Genomic DNA, 15,449 nt, shown 5'->3' on the forward strand with positions numbered 1-15,449 from the left:
AGTAAGAAACCCCACACCTCTTAGAGGCCAAAAGCATAATCCATATTCACAAATCACTTTGGGTATTTTGATTTTTGTTATAAGGCAGAATTAAACCAAACTTCAAAACAACAAAATATTCTTCATTCATGTTGACTCCCAATACCAGCGTTGCCTATAGCTAGTGGGGAATATATCCATATACTCAGGTCTAAATGCCCGTGTCTAAGACCAGAGATCAAGAGAAACATCCCTGAATAAACGGAAAAAAACCCCACAAGACTGAATTAATAAGCTCAACATTCTTTATATGAGTTAACTTCTGCATGCTGCTTCAACTATTAAAAGTATGGAAACTGTGGATATTTCTCCACAAAAACATTCCTGTCTGTAAATGGCCACATCCCATCCATCCTCCTCTGCTGCCACTTTATCCTTCTCTGTGATTTTGCTTCAATTCCTGTTAACTTTTGTTTTCCCCTACTCAAAACACACAGGAGACTTCAGGAGCTCCCAAAAGATGTTCGTAAATTTCCCTGATCTTCTAAAACTCAGCATCATTTCTGTCTTTTTTTCTGCAAGATCAAGTATGTCAATAAAAATGGTTGTTAGAGAATTGTCTTTTTCTGGATATGCCATTGATCTCTTCACCTGAGACAAACTGGTTTTACAAAGGTATTTAAGTTTCACGGTGACCAAAAGGCAGGCCTCTACCCTGATCAACAATAGGTATCTTCCTCTGTGAAAACATGTCATACATCACACATATAACTCTACAATAAAAAAAAAAAATCTGTTAGTATACTCAAGGGATCATTTATGCATTGTTATACTCTGTTGCCCTTGTATTATTACCTAGTAATTTATGCCCTCTGTACCACATAAAATAAAAAAGCAGTATCAGCTATTTGTATCAGCTTCACCCCTTTCAGTTAATCAGCTTTAATACTTATTTCCTAATTAATAGGTTTACAATAATTTCTTTTGCTCTGCATATATTTTCTCCACTACAAAAAGCCATTGAGAAAACTGCATATGGCTTAATACAGGAAAATCAGTTTAATAACAGATGCAACAAACTTACATTCCATAAATCTTGAAATAATACTGAAAATTGAACATTACATTAGACTAAATAAATATATCCCATGTTTTAAATACGAAAAACTTTTATAAGCATTTATGCAAGCAGATTAGTTTTTCCGTGGGTTATAAATTTCTCAGTATGCTAAATTAGAAAACACAAGTTCCAGAAACACAAAACGTATCAGATATTAATTTCCGGTAACAATAGCAGAGACACACATTCTCAGTAATTTCATTTCAACTAGAAAAGGTAATATTAAATTTAGCTGTAGTAACTGGCCACAGCTTAACCTCCAATATTCAGGAAAGTAGTTTTGAGAAGTCTTTACAACTGCTTTAGATTTTAACAATATTTCATGACACCATGAGGGCTTCTTATGAAAGTATGAACTTTCTTTACCCTAGTAGTTTTGCTTTGACTGGGAAATAGCTATATATTTTTTTAAAAAGAGAAAGTATCTGGTCTAATTGCTTCAGTTAAGTTTATGGTTAGCTGATGATACATGACTTGTGATAAAGAGAGGTTAATGTTATTTCCAGATGGGAGTGTCATCACCCTTGCCAAGATCTAGAATATAGGAAGTAGACCAGAAAAACATGTTTTATTTGGAAGACTAAATACAAATATTTTCTGTGAGCAACTATAAGGGGAGAAATATCTGTCAAATGTGAAATAATCAAAACCAATTCCTTGTTTTACAGGCTAAGAAAAAAATCAACATGGATTGATGTTACAGTTACTCTCTATGCCAACATACAATACACACTGCAGCATATCCATCCTATCACAGGGAGCAGTAGTAGGATGGAGAAGGTCACGCTACTGACTTCCTTTAAAGACACCCTTCCTGCTTGAGAACTATTTACATTTTTTCTTTCTTGTTATCTGCGGTTCTTCTGGTGACTTCCCCCAGCCCAGTCATACACCTTTATACTGGCAGATATGGCTCAAGAATATATCATGCTTTAATCGCACTAAAATAACATGAGTCACAAATTTAATTAACATTTTAACACGTGAACATCCCTGAGAAAGAAAAATAATCCAAGAGCTCAAATCAATGGTTGAAAGATTTACAAAACCCATGCAGTAAGAAAAAAATCCTTATTTAGCAGCATGTCATAGTATGCACAGAAAAAAACCATGAGTTGATTCCCAAAAACTACCACCATGGATTAATCTGAAGTCACACATACTACAAATTAGATTGCAACCAGCTGAATTTAAGTAGTCTGAGGAGCTGGAAAAATCAGAACCAACTGCAAAGTAATCCTGACTGAAACAAAAATTAGGTAGTAAAGGGAAGGATGAGTGGGGAGGCAAGGTGAGAATCTCATTTGAGAGTGAAAAAACATTTTTTGAGAAAAATCCATTTCTACGCTACTTACTCCTGTAGGCTGAAATATCAGGCCATCCACTTCATGGCTAACTTCTCTGGCAAAGCTTCCTTCCAGGAGCTGTAGAACAAAAGGAAAATAAATACTTTTTCCATAGAGAAATATTTCACTTAGAAGACTGCCCATCAAAGCAGATTATACACTACTACTGCAAAAATTTGCTAGTAAACTGCTTATTTATGGTTTAACATTAGAGTTTGGGAAATGTCAACACAGAAAGATTCAACAAATTAGCAATTTTTACAAAGAACACTCAAGGCTGAAACAAGTTTCAGGGACGCAAATCCTTACAGTCCTGTTCAAGGAAAATGCCTTTATCTAGAAAGATATACTGAGAAACCAAGATGATTCTATACACTAAAAACATGAAGAAAAATAATTTCTGATACAGGACACCACAGTCATTCGTAGCCAAATTAAAAAACACATCTGCCACTTCAACACACAAGTAGCACTTACTTTAGATTGAAACTACATACTGAAAAATATTTCAGAGCATCATTCAAAATTCATGTTTGGCAGACTCCCTAACTAGGGCACAACCCAGTAACACAGCTTCACTACTGTAAAACAACTGTCTGAAGTTGGATCTTGAATATTCATTTTCAAAGACTGTGAATTCCATATGGAGATGAATACATCCATCAAGATGCATTTACCAGAGAAAAAACATCTAATTAAATAAACTAATGAAACCAGCTAGTCGACAGTTAAGAGAATTGATTATATAGTTCCATGTTAAATTATGACTTGCTTAAGGAAAAGTAAATAACCAATGAGAACTACAGTTCTAGTAGTAACAAAAGTAATAGCAAAAATTAGGTGAATTACCAAAACACCTCTCTATTAATTTTGGTTTATATTTTACTGTAGAGACAAAGAATCTGTTGTAAGTGCTTTTAGTAACATTTGGGGGGAAAAAAACAAACCAAACCAAACTTTGATGTGTAACCAATCACATGGTCATAAAATACAGCAAATACAGAACTCAGTAAACCAGCCAGTTCTAAAAGCAACATTTTGGTCTAGACTGTTAATTTTGTACCATTTCCCTTATATAGTTCAACTTAACTCAATGACCCACTGACTGTATTATTCAAATTAAGTCAGTAAAGGGCAAAAGTATGAAAGCAGTTGAGAATTAACATTTGTATTTTACTATGGGCTGTACAACTCAAAGTAACGCACTTACATGTTTCAAGGATCAAAAAACCTGATGGCCAAATATTTCAAACAATATTAATATAACATGATATTTCACTTAAATCTGTAACTGTTTGCATAGAATAATTGATCATTTTGTTATAAAAAACCTAGCTTTTTTCCTTATCCACACAGTCATTACCATATTAGTGCCTACAGCTGTGTCAGCAAATACAGCTTCCACTATTCAACTTTTAGATACAATTTAATTGAAAAAACACACTCTTTGAGAATACTCTCAAAGTAGTAAAATACTTTAAGAATATTTGACTCTGAGTAAGAAATCATCCAGTGGAACATTATTTTTCAGTAGAGAAAGCCCATACTTGGAATTTGAATTTGTAGCTTGCATTTACATGTTATCATTTTGCAATTTACAGCTGAGGCTCACGGTATAATGCATCCTCTATCACGTGTCTACACAAAATAACAACAAAAAAAAATCAAATTATTTCATAAATTCACTGTCAGTCTCCGCTTCATCACAGCAATGAGTACATTGGAGAAATATTTAAACAAATGTCAAAAAAGGTTTTTTAATTTTTTTTTAATTTCTACACAAGCGAAGTCTTCTGTGGATCACTTGTAAGGTTACTGTGCAGTTCCAAAACTGACTTGCCAGTGAGAAATATGTAACAAGAATATGTTTCACACTGACAAAAACACACAGGAAAGATTTCATTAAATTCAAGTACCAAAAAATATCTCTCTGAAGAATAATAACAGCAACAACAACTTTAAAAGTAAAACACAAACTTCAAATTAGCTGAGACTATACTAACCAAAGTGGCAAACAGAAACCAATCATCTCCCTTCTGCTTCTTTGAAGTTCTTAAAGGAACTATAATTTGAGGACACTGTTACTTTGGCATTAGAGCTTACATAAATTGTATTATTTACTCTTTCCCAAAATAAAACTTCAGAATACGGAAATAATCTTTTAATTTGGAGTGTGTGACTCACTGGGATAAAGCATAAAATTATTATCATGCACTGGTTTTTTACCTGTAGCAATCTCCACTCTGGTCTACATATAGTTTTAGAAAGCTACATTAAGGCACTATCACAACTTCATAAATGGAGATGAAAATGTAAAGTCAAAATTTACCATTTAAAAAATTCATTCTAGTATTCACTTTCATTTGCTACTTCACCAGAATTATAAAATGCAAGGGAATCTCTCTTATCAACATGACACCAAGTTTCAGACTTGAACTCGTTCTCATTTTGGAAGTCCACAGTGTTCGCACTAAGCCATCTCCTCCCAAGTGTCAATTAGATCTCAAAGACAAATAGATTTTAAAACCAGTGCAAGCCTCAACAGATAACTAAACTTCTTTATACTCCCAGTTATTCTGCTTTCATTCTCAGTTATGCTGCTTTCATTCTTATTAGGTCAATTACAAGTATTTGAATGATAACACTCTAGAAAGGATTTCTTACTAGAAAGGATTAGCAATTTGGGGGAGGAGGAGAGGGAAGTGGGAAGGAGGGAATGGAAATTTTCTCTGAGCTTCTTCCATGCACATTTTCTTGAGAATTAAACTAGAGGCTGTTGGTGAACAGCAAAATATACATGCACTGAATATTGCAGAAAGTTTGGAATGACAGGGGAATGAGCAGAAAAGGAATGTGACATGTAAGCAAGTATTTTTGACACTAAAACCCAAAGTTTATATAAGGCTTTTAGGTTTATGAACTTAAAATGCAGATATTGTGGTTCATCTTTTAAAAAAACATGTTCAACTTTCTACACGTTAAAATTTCTAATTAACTTGAACAGTACAGTCTTTTTTAATCAGCAGCATGATGAATGGCACACCTGCTTGACTGGGATGACTGCCAGGGATCAGATAAAACGCAATGCATCTCAATGACACTTTATACGAGATGGGTAAATGATGCATGCGAGCCAATTCTTCTGGCATGTTATTCCTTGTAGCCTCACGGCATCTATTTCCACCTGTGAACCCCTTTGTTCACTTCTTGTAGCTTCCCACTTCCCTGTGAACATTGCAATAAATCACATACTCATACCAGACTTCATTATTTAAAACTTTTTTCCTTTCTAACTTTATAACTAAATAAAAAATTGCTACATTGAATAATATCCTTCTAACAAAAGGAATAGAATAATCACATGGAATGAGTGGAGCTGTACAATGAGTAACAGCATTTGTCCTTGCTCTTTAACCACTGAGAGGAGGAGCAGCAGTATGTCACCAAAGTAGCACTAATAACCTGCTGAAGCTGATTTCACTACAACACTGAACCAGTCAACAGTTCTTGAGTGGCTAATTGAAAAATCATGCTTTGGACCTCTCTCTATATTTACCATTAAAGAAATCACTTGGCTCCTCCTGCAGGAAGAGGAGAAAATTCAGGTGCATACAGATTCCACATAACGATAGTAGGTTTTCATTAATGTTTCTGCAATTCAGAGGCAAGCCACATTGACTGTGACAAGTTTTCAGATGTTACTTTATTAATGAAATAAGTTAAGTCCCATAGGTATTACTATGCCTTTTCCTTCCCCTTACAAAAATGTTCTAATGGAAACACAACATTCTGAGTTATATAGATTCCAAAACATAATGACGACTCTGCAAAGTCATGTTGACTTTCTACAAAATAATTTGGTTAAGGTCCTTGCACACAACTATTATCGATCTGCTATGTCACAATATTCAATTATTCCTAACCATTTTGTACACATTTCTGACTGAAAACTGATACTGCTTGTTAGTCTACTGAAATACTTGGAGGTACAGAAAAAAATCCCTCTGACTTTTATAATACAAGACAAATATATGTCCATTTTCCATGGTTTTTCAACTTCAGAGCTGCTGAAGTTCAATTCAGTTTCAAGTAGAGCTGGAGCAACTCTGCCTACACCAGTCCCTAAGCAGTTTCTCAGTGGCACTTTCAAATTACTGATCATCTACCTCTTCACTCCACAGTGAAAGCTGCAAAAGGGAACATACTTTACTCAAAAGTATTAGGTACAAATAAACTACCAATCAACCTGTCAGTTAACTAGAATGTAAAACATCTTTGGACATGAGCATACTGTCACTCCTAACTTCACAGAGCCAGCATATTCACTGGCTTAGGTTTCAACTCAACTTACAGAACAAACCCTTCCTCTGATGATGACAGCCCTCACCATCAGACCACAGAGTAATTCTCACATCCTGAAAACTGTCAAGTTTTACAGACATGAGCTCATAAATCTCTGTACAGATAATGCAGATTCTTTAAACTCTACAGTCTTCAGAGAAAGATTCAGAAGTTACCAGCACCACTAACCATCTTTTTTAAAAAGGAAACAATTACTCTGGCTCCTTCCTCACATTTCTCTAACAGAGATGGACTATTCTGCTTTTATCACTCCTCTTCTATTTTTACATTAATTTGTTTCATCTTGCTTGCCAGTTTCTCTATTTACACAACAATTTCTTCAATAGCCCTGTCTCATCTCAGCATACACTCTTTCATGAGATCTTAATTATGCAAGTTCAACATAAAATTTACTTAACACTGGTTGCTGACGTATTTAAGACATCCCAGAAAAAGTTTTACATCCAAAGTAGGAGGTACAAATGCTTTCAAATGTACAGAGGTTTAAAAACATTCAATTAAACATACCTGAATTTAATGTGTCTAGTACTAAGTATTTTTATAATATTTTTGCTAAATAATTCTAAAAAAATCTTCTCTATTATTACATACAGAAGGCTCTAATGAAAAGATCTATGAATCACAAATCCATCTGAAGATCTGTGTACGAAAACCAGTATTTCTACTGGGTAGCCTCCCAGGATTTAAGCTTTAAAAAAAAACTAAAACAAATGAACACAAAAGCCTGCCTAACAAAACTATTTGGCTTAAAAATCAGAACTGAAATATGAAGATCTCAATCTATAAAGACTGAAAAGAAAAATGAAAGGAAAATATATTGAGAATATAATATATTGAAAGCAACCTATTACATAATATCCTCAGTAATCCTGTTTTTGAATAACATCAGAAAGCACAGAATCCTAGAATCATTTAGGTTGGAAAATACCTTTGAGATTAAGTGCAACCACCAACCCCGCACTGCCAAGTTCATCACTAAACCATGTCCCTAAGCACCACATCTATGTGTTTTTCAAACATTTCCAGGGATGGTGATTCCACCACCTCCCTGGGCAGCCTGTTCCAATGCTTGATAAACCTTTTGAGGAAGAATTTTTTCATAATATCCAATCTAAACCCCCTCTGGACAACCCGAGGATATTTCCTTTTGTCCTGTCACTTGTTACCTGGGAGAAGAGATCGACCCCACCTGCCTACAGCCTCCTTTCAGGCAGCTGTAGAGAGCGGTAAGGTCTCCCCTCAGCCTCCTTCCCTCCAGGCTAAACAGCCCCAGTTCCCTCAGCTGCTGCTCATCAGACTTGTGCTCCAGCCCCTTCCCCAGCTCCGCTGCCCTGCTCTGGGCACGCTCCAGCACCTCAGCGTCTGTCTGGTAGTGAGGGGCCCAAACCTGAACCCAGGGTTCGAGGGGCGGCCTCACCAGTGCCCAGTACAGGGGGACAGTCACTGCCCTGGTCCTGCCGGCCACACTGATGCTGACACAAGCCAGGATGCTGTCGGCCCCCTCGGCCACCTGGGCACACTGCTGGCTCATGTTCAGCCGGCTGTTGACCAGCACCCCCAGGTCCTTTCCCCCAGGCAGTTCCCAGCCACCCTTCCCCAGGCCTGTGGCGCTGCCTGGGGCTGGTGTGACCCAAGGGCAGCACCTGGCACTGAGCCTTGTTGGAGCTCATACAGCTGGCCTTGGCCCCATCAATCCAGCCTGTCCAGAGCCCCCTGCAGAGCCCCCCTGCCCGCAAGCAGATCAACACTCCCCCCCAACCAGGTGTCGTCTGCAAACTTACTGAGGGTGCACTCGATCCCCTTATTCAGATCATCGATAAAGACATGAAACAGGACTGGCCCCAGTGCTGAGCCCTGGGGAACACCGCTTGTGACCAGTCACCAACCGGAGTTAACTCCATTCACCACCACTCTTTGGCCTCGGCCATCAGCCAGTTTTTTACCGGGTGTAGAGTGCACCATCCAAGCCATGAGCAGCCAGTTTCCCCAGGAGAATGCTGTGGGAAACGGTGTCAAAGGCTTTGCTAAGGCCCAGGTAGAGAAAACATCCACAGCCTTTCCCTCCTCCGCTAGGCCGGTCACCTTGTCGTAGGAGATCAGGTCAGTCAGGCAGGACCTGCCTTTCATAACCCCTGCTGGCGGGGCCCGATCCCCAGTTGTCCTGCACATGCTGTGTGATGGCCTCAGGGTGACCTGCTCCACAACCTTCCCCGGCGCTGAGGTCAGGCTGACAGGCTGCAGGTTCCCGGATCCTCCTTCCAGCCCGTTCTGGGGCATCATACCGGCTAACGTCCAGCCTTCTGGGACCTCTCCAGTTAGCCAGTACTGTTGATAAATGGTGGCTCCCCCACCAGCTCCCTGAATACCCTTGGGTGGATCCCATCCAGCCCCACAGACTTGTATGAATCCAAGTGGAGCAGCAAGTCATTAACTTTTTCCTCCTGGGCTGTGGGGACTTCATTCTGCTTCTTGTCCCTGTCTTCCAGCTCAGGAGTCTGAGGGTAACTGGTCTTGCTATTAAAGACTGAGGCAAAGAAAGCACTAAGTACCTCAGCCTTTTCCTAATCCTTTGTGGCAATGTTCCCTGCAACATCCAATAAAGGATGGAGATTCTCCTTGGCCCTCCTGTTTCTACTCTATAAAAACACTTTTTTTTATCTTCTACAGCAGCAGCCAGCCTGTTATCTAGCTGGGCTTTCACCTTTCTAATTTTCACCCTGCATAACCTTAAGACATCCTTATATTCCTCCTGAGTTGCCTGCCCCTTCTTCCAGAGGTGGTAAACTCTCATAAAGCAAAAATAGTCTGGCTCAGATTCATCCCAACTATCACATTTTCCAAAATAAATCAAACAGTAACAGGCAATGATGGAGCCATCATCCAAACTATTAACATTCTAAACTCCAGCTTTCAAACATTACATTTTGAAAAGGAGGCCTTCTGGAAAAGAATTAAATATGCTGTTGGTGGGGTGTAAGTTTCCTTCCAGATGATACACAGGCTACTGTGCAATGCTTGAAAACATTTATCAAATGCAGCTTCATGTCAGGTGAGGGAAGCTGGTCCCTCTAAGTACGGTAGTCGTCTCTGCTCCTTCCTTCTCCCCAGAATCTTTCCAGTTTCCCCTGTCCTGCAACATATTTTTTTATTTGTTTGTTTTGTTTCTGCAAGCAGAGAAGGTATCAAGAATTACAGAGCTGCTTCCAGTCTCAAAGCAAAAAAGCATCAAATAGCATGTGAGTAACTATATACCTGGGGCAGGGGGGAAATGTCATATATTATTTAAAAATAAAACTCAATATCTCAAATTTTCCACAAATAAAAGCTGGCTAATTAACATTGTAAGATAAATGCAGCCCAAAATAAAGTGTTGAGAAGTTCTGATTTGTTGACTGAAATTACCACAAATATACAGTAACAGTCTTTAGTGACTTGGGAATACACAGTTTTTGGCATTAAAGGGAGCACACAACTTCTGAAACATGGAAAAAATTAAAATAAAAACCTCAAACTGAATTCACTCAGACTTTTATCTTTTTCATACTTGGGTTACTGTTCACCTCACCTAGTGTTAGTGCTTGCAGGAAACCAGCTGACCTAAAAAAATCCAGTGTAAATTAACAGTCTGGTGGGACATGGGAGAGGATTAACGACACACCTCTGGCAGTTCCACTGCTTCCTCCCCTCCCTGCCCAAAACCAGAGATAGCTGAGTCACCAGTTCTGCCTTTCATACAGCTATGAGGATGAAACCCTCTCATGCATATTGAAGCTCCTCTTCAAGAGATATGCTCAAGTGCCAAGTAATTTTTTTGAAAACTATGCAGTCACAAGTTACAGCACACTGTGATGAAGAACCACAATCTTCATTAAGCTGTTCCATGAAGTACTGCATGCACACTTAAAAAATTAATGCCTATTTCTCTGGATCTTTTCTCTTCCTTCAAATTTTCATCCTGTTTCCTCTATTTAGGCACTGACCAAGACATCTCTTGCAGGTTTTTTTTGTGCAAAGAAACAAGCTTCATATTTCAAACATTTTGCAGGAAAGTAGCTGTAACTCTTCAAATATTTCAATAATGTTCCTCCAAACTTAGTTATTATTTTTTTTCATCAACTGAAACAATCCCAGCTAGACTAGATAGAATATTCTGGAGGAGCCATAGCAGTGAGAAAAAAAATGCACTCCATCTTCTCCTCCGCAGGAGTCTCCTTTCAAGGAGATCTCTGGAGGATATGTATCCAATCTTATACAACACTATCAGTTGAAGTGTATCTTTACAGCAGAGTAAAGTCCAATTCTATAATGCACCCTCAATTATCATTGTATTTGGCTATCTTAAAGATTCTGAATATTTGTTTGCTGGGAAACCAGCAATAAAAAGGCAAGACAGGAAATGCAGCACGATAACTGACAGTACAGTCAGAAATCCACAACTTATACTCAATATTCTTAAGGTAATATACTAAAAAAATCATGAAGTTACAAAACATTTCTTGGCCCATGCTAATGATCTCAAATATGCATAAAGAAAGAGTAGGATCAAAACCTGTATAAAATAAATTTAAAAATGACCTCGCTAGGAAGTAACTATTTAAAGAAGTTTTTTATGCAAAATAAGAACCAAAACATTGAAGAATAACTGCTACATTTTCAGTAAACTAGTGAAATAATCTACTTTGCCATAATGGCATAAGGAACACAAAGTACAAACTTCTCACTTGCTCATTACTTAAAAAGAAATTTCATGCTCTTGGGCTGTAAAATCAGTGTATAATTCAAATTAGATGAAAATCCTTTAAAAAAATTTATGCTTAAAGCTCAAATCCCAGCTTTCACACAGCCATCCATCCACTCAAGATGTTAATCAAGATATAAACAGAGAAAAGCTGCAAACGTTACTTTGTATGAACACGTACATCTTGAAAGCGCTTGTTTAGTAGAATTATTGGTTAACATCAAGAAGAGTAAAAGTAAATTCCAAAGGTTCACGTTTAACAAATTCACCACTATTTTGAACTGTGTAATCTGTGGCAACAGCTGTATCATACTCTGATGAAAATTATACCAAATGACTGCATAAAGACACATGGGAATTTTCTCAGCTGATAAAATTTAAAAATACATACTTTTTATAAAATACTATTTTACGGAATGCCTTTCAGTTTGTTAGCTCTGAAATCAATCATACTGAAAGACTAAAAATAACCTCTTTGCCAAGTTAATCATACAGAACATTTTGGTGCAAAAGACATTAAAAACACCTAATTACTGCAATGGATTTGCTCCTTATAAGAACGAAAGCAGATAATGGCAGCAATGTGAGACTGATGTTCACTAATATGATCAAGAGACTAATTATTATCCATGAATCATTTGTAGCATTCAAAACTTGATTAATGTCAGGTCAAGTTTAACATGTGATACGTTTTATTAGTAATGCTCGGCTATCCCACAGCTTGTCAGTTTAAGCGAGTGCCATCTGTTAGGTGTAGGAATAGCCAACAGCCACAACAAAAGCACAGTGGATACAACTGGTCACTGAGGTACCTTTTAAGAATTCCATAAGCGGCCTACCCTAATATTTTTAAACACACGAGATCAGAATCCAGCACAAAAAGATCTCCTAAAGACAGCAAATCTGTAGCCCAAAAAAAGCAAGCATGCAAGGTGGGCCTTCCTCAGTTTAAAGCTTGGCCAAAGGCATGTTGAACAATACTGAATTTACCTTCGCAGATTGACCAGTCTCTAGTAACAAAAATTCTTTTGCAGGAGAAATACACATAGTTTCCTCTAGACGCTCCTTCATCATGTTTAGCAAGCATTCCTGTACAGAATACACTGCTTTACCCTTTAAAGCGGCACTCATAGTATTGAAGTACATATGGTCCCAACTAACGGCTCATGTAGCAAAACACTGCTAGAAGACAATGAAACTGAATTCATATTCCACAGGGAAACATTTACTGACATTTTCCCACTTGTTCTAATTACAGATAATGGCAAGAAGAATTTTTTTGCTCACTTTCCAGTATTTCACAGCCAGTTTGCGGGTGGCCAGCTTTACCAGGGGTCACGTCTCCTATGTAGAGCCCATTCACAGATCCTGCAGCAGGATGGGAACTTACCTGCTATCGTAAAAGCTCACCTGGGCACCTCCACTGAACTTCCACAAGCTGTGCACTAGTAACAGCGGGAGCAGCAAGGCTGAAATAACATGAAGTGGCAACAGACAGGTGCATGCACAGAGAGGAAGGAAGGTGACCTAATTCTACCTGGGTTTGCTCTGACACCTATGTACTCTCCTCTGGTCTAAATCTAGTTAGAAACTCAGCAGGAGCAATGGAAAAAACATTTATTTACCTCACACCTATCAAGCTACAACAGCCCTCTCATGTATTATGAATACATTCTCATCTGATGGCTCTCTTGCATTCTATGTGGATGAAGCTGAAGGGCTGCGGATTCAGGCTGCCGCTAGCATAACTTGGGGCCTGTACTTCAGCTCCAAGTGTTCTCTTCTGGCTACAAGCATGACGTGCAGGACTCCCAGACTCCTTGATGTCAAAGCCACATACTCTGAAGACTTGATGCTAGTAGGCTAGAGACCATAAATAACACCATGCTTCAAAGAACTGTAACTACTGTAGAGTTTATTCCTCAACTGTTTGCTCATATAATTCCATAGCTGATGACTGACAAGGATCCAAACTATTAGCACCTGGGCATTAGCGTTCTAACTAATGACACCACTCTCCATTGATTGTATTTTAGAAGAGCAATTCTGCAGAAAAGTCTTTACCAGAGCCTATGTATTCTTTCCAGAACAGGTAGGCAATAGAAATTCCTTTTTATAGTCATGTGATGGGGAATGAGCAACATCTCCAAGCAAGAAAGTCAGACTCAGCCCTTCTATCTGCAACTAGCTTTTTGTTATGATTCAGGTACCTCTGAAAAGAACAAGTTATTCCACACACTGGACTCTTAAGAGCTTTCCCAGCTCCTACTAGAACTGCTGCCAGTTCTATAACTGGCGCAATACAACACAGGGGAGTGTTATAGTCTGCTTTTTTCATAGTGATCTTAAAGCAACACATATCATATATATATATCATATTCTGAAACCTGCTTCTTAAATCTCTTCTATTACCCCTCTAAAAGACTTCAAGAAAAGCCATTTCCAGACATATCATTAGCTGGAAGTTACAGTAATCTATGATGGGATGCAACACTCGATCTTGAGAAGGCTGAAAAACCGCACTAGCCTGATTTCATTACCTCACCACAAGGGAAAAAACACTCTAGTGAACAATAATAAAATATATTGTGGAGGTGGCAGGGAAGAAAGTTTGATGGTTCTATTCTTTTTTTAATCTCTTTTTGGGTTTGCAGCTAATTCATTAACCGCACTCTTTACAGATGCTACTAACATCAGCAATATGCTGCGTTCCTTAATTATTTGGATGGAGACATTTTAGAAAAACATAGAGCACACTGCAGTAAGAGTCCCACTGAGCTATCACCAGTTTGCTGGTTCTGACTGAACAACTCCAAAGGTCATGTACCTAATATATTCAAAACAATACCCAAGAATAACACAAGCGCTATGTGTATAAATGCTTAATTTGACAGCACATCTGCATTCCTGAATTCAAAATAAGCATGAGGCATTTCTCACTGTCAATCTCTTCTTAGAAACAAAACTGAGAAATTGCCATCAATTAACTACGATGTTTTCAAATGGCTTTTTCAAATAAGAGAAATAGGCTGCTGCTTCAAGAAACTTTAATTGACTTTTGTGATAGCTTCAAAATGGGAAAAACACAGATTCCTCGAGGCTGTGAGGGAATGCCACTGCCAAACAGCAACAATATTTCATTTATTTTACCTGATGAAGAAACAGCAATATATTTCATAGCTTGGCCATTTAATTTACTGTGCTCTTGCCAGTTCTCTATTTCAGCCCTCAAGGGAACTTCAGTTTTTTCTTTTAGGGACTGGGATTTTGTCCACATCCCTTTCCCCATGCACTCCTACTTGGCAGAGCACACCTGCTTGAGACTAGAGTCTTGCTGGAGCTGGAGGAGGTTTAATAGGTGCCACCAGCAAATTCTCTGACCTATTTACAAACGATCCACAATCTGTGACATTCCTGAATGGATGGCAGATACTCGGTAACGTCTATTACCTGATGTCCTCAACTGAGAAAGGTTCTCCCACTAATGTTTAGAAGCTTCCTAATACTCTGGGTTTGATCAAATACAACACTCAAAAGTTCTGACGTCAAAGGGGAAAATGACATTGAGTTGAGTGCAATGGGTACAAGTACATTTTAATTTGTTCTCTAAATAATCTTCCAACATTACAAACTTGATAGGGTTTGCCTGTTATTCAGCCCCTGTGCAAACTGCTACAACATAACCCAGTCTCTGGTTGTCAAGAATGTGGACAGGCCTGTTTTAATTAAATCAGATAATTAAGGATTATGTTTTATTAAGCACTTCCATTAAGACTCCTGAACAAAGACAAATTTGTATATGCAATAATTCAATTAGACATAAAATGGATGTTCAAGAATACAAGTCTTCACACATCTACTGTTACAAAGCCTGATTCAAAGTGCACTAAGGTATTCCACTAGG

At 38.2% G+C, this 15,449-nt stretch overlaps 1 protein-coding gene across 4 annotated transcripts in view; it reads right to left on the reverse strand.

Moving 5' to 3' along the window:
- Window positions 1-15,449, reverse strand: part of RNGTT (RNA guanylyltransferase and 5'-phosphatase) — a 193,169-nt gene that overhangs the window by 89,857 nt on the left and 87,863 nt on the right. For all 4 annotated transcript variants that reach the window (XM_055810194.1, XM_055810192.1, XM_055810193.1 and 1 more), the window contains one exon: window positions 2,455-2,523. In XM_055810194.1, coding sequence (XP_055666169.1) covers window positions 2,455-2,523 — 69 coding nt within the window. The remainder of the gene's footprint in view (window positions 1-2,454; window positions 2,524-15,449) is intronic.

This window comes from Falco peregrinus, chromosome 7, assembly GCF_023634155.1.
Source record: "Falco peregrinus isolate bFalPer1 chromosome 7, bFalPer1.pri, whole genome shotgun sequence".
Classification (NCBI taxonomy): Eukaryota; Metazoa; Chordata; class Aves; order Falconiformes; family Falconidae; genus Falco; species Falco peregrinus.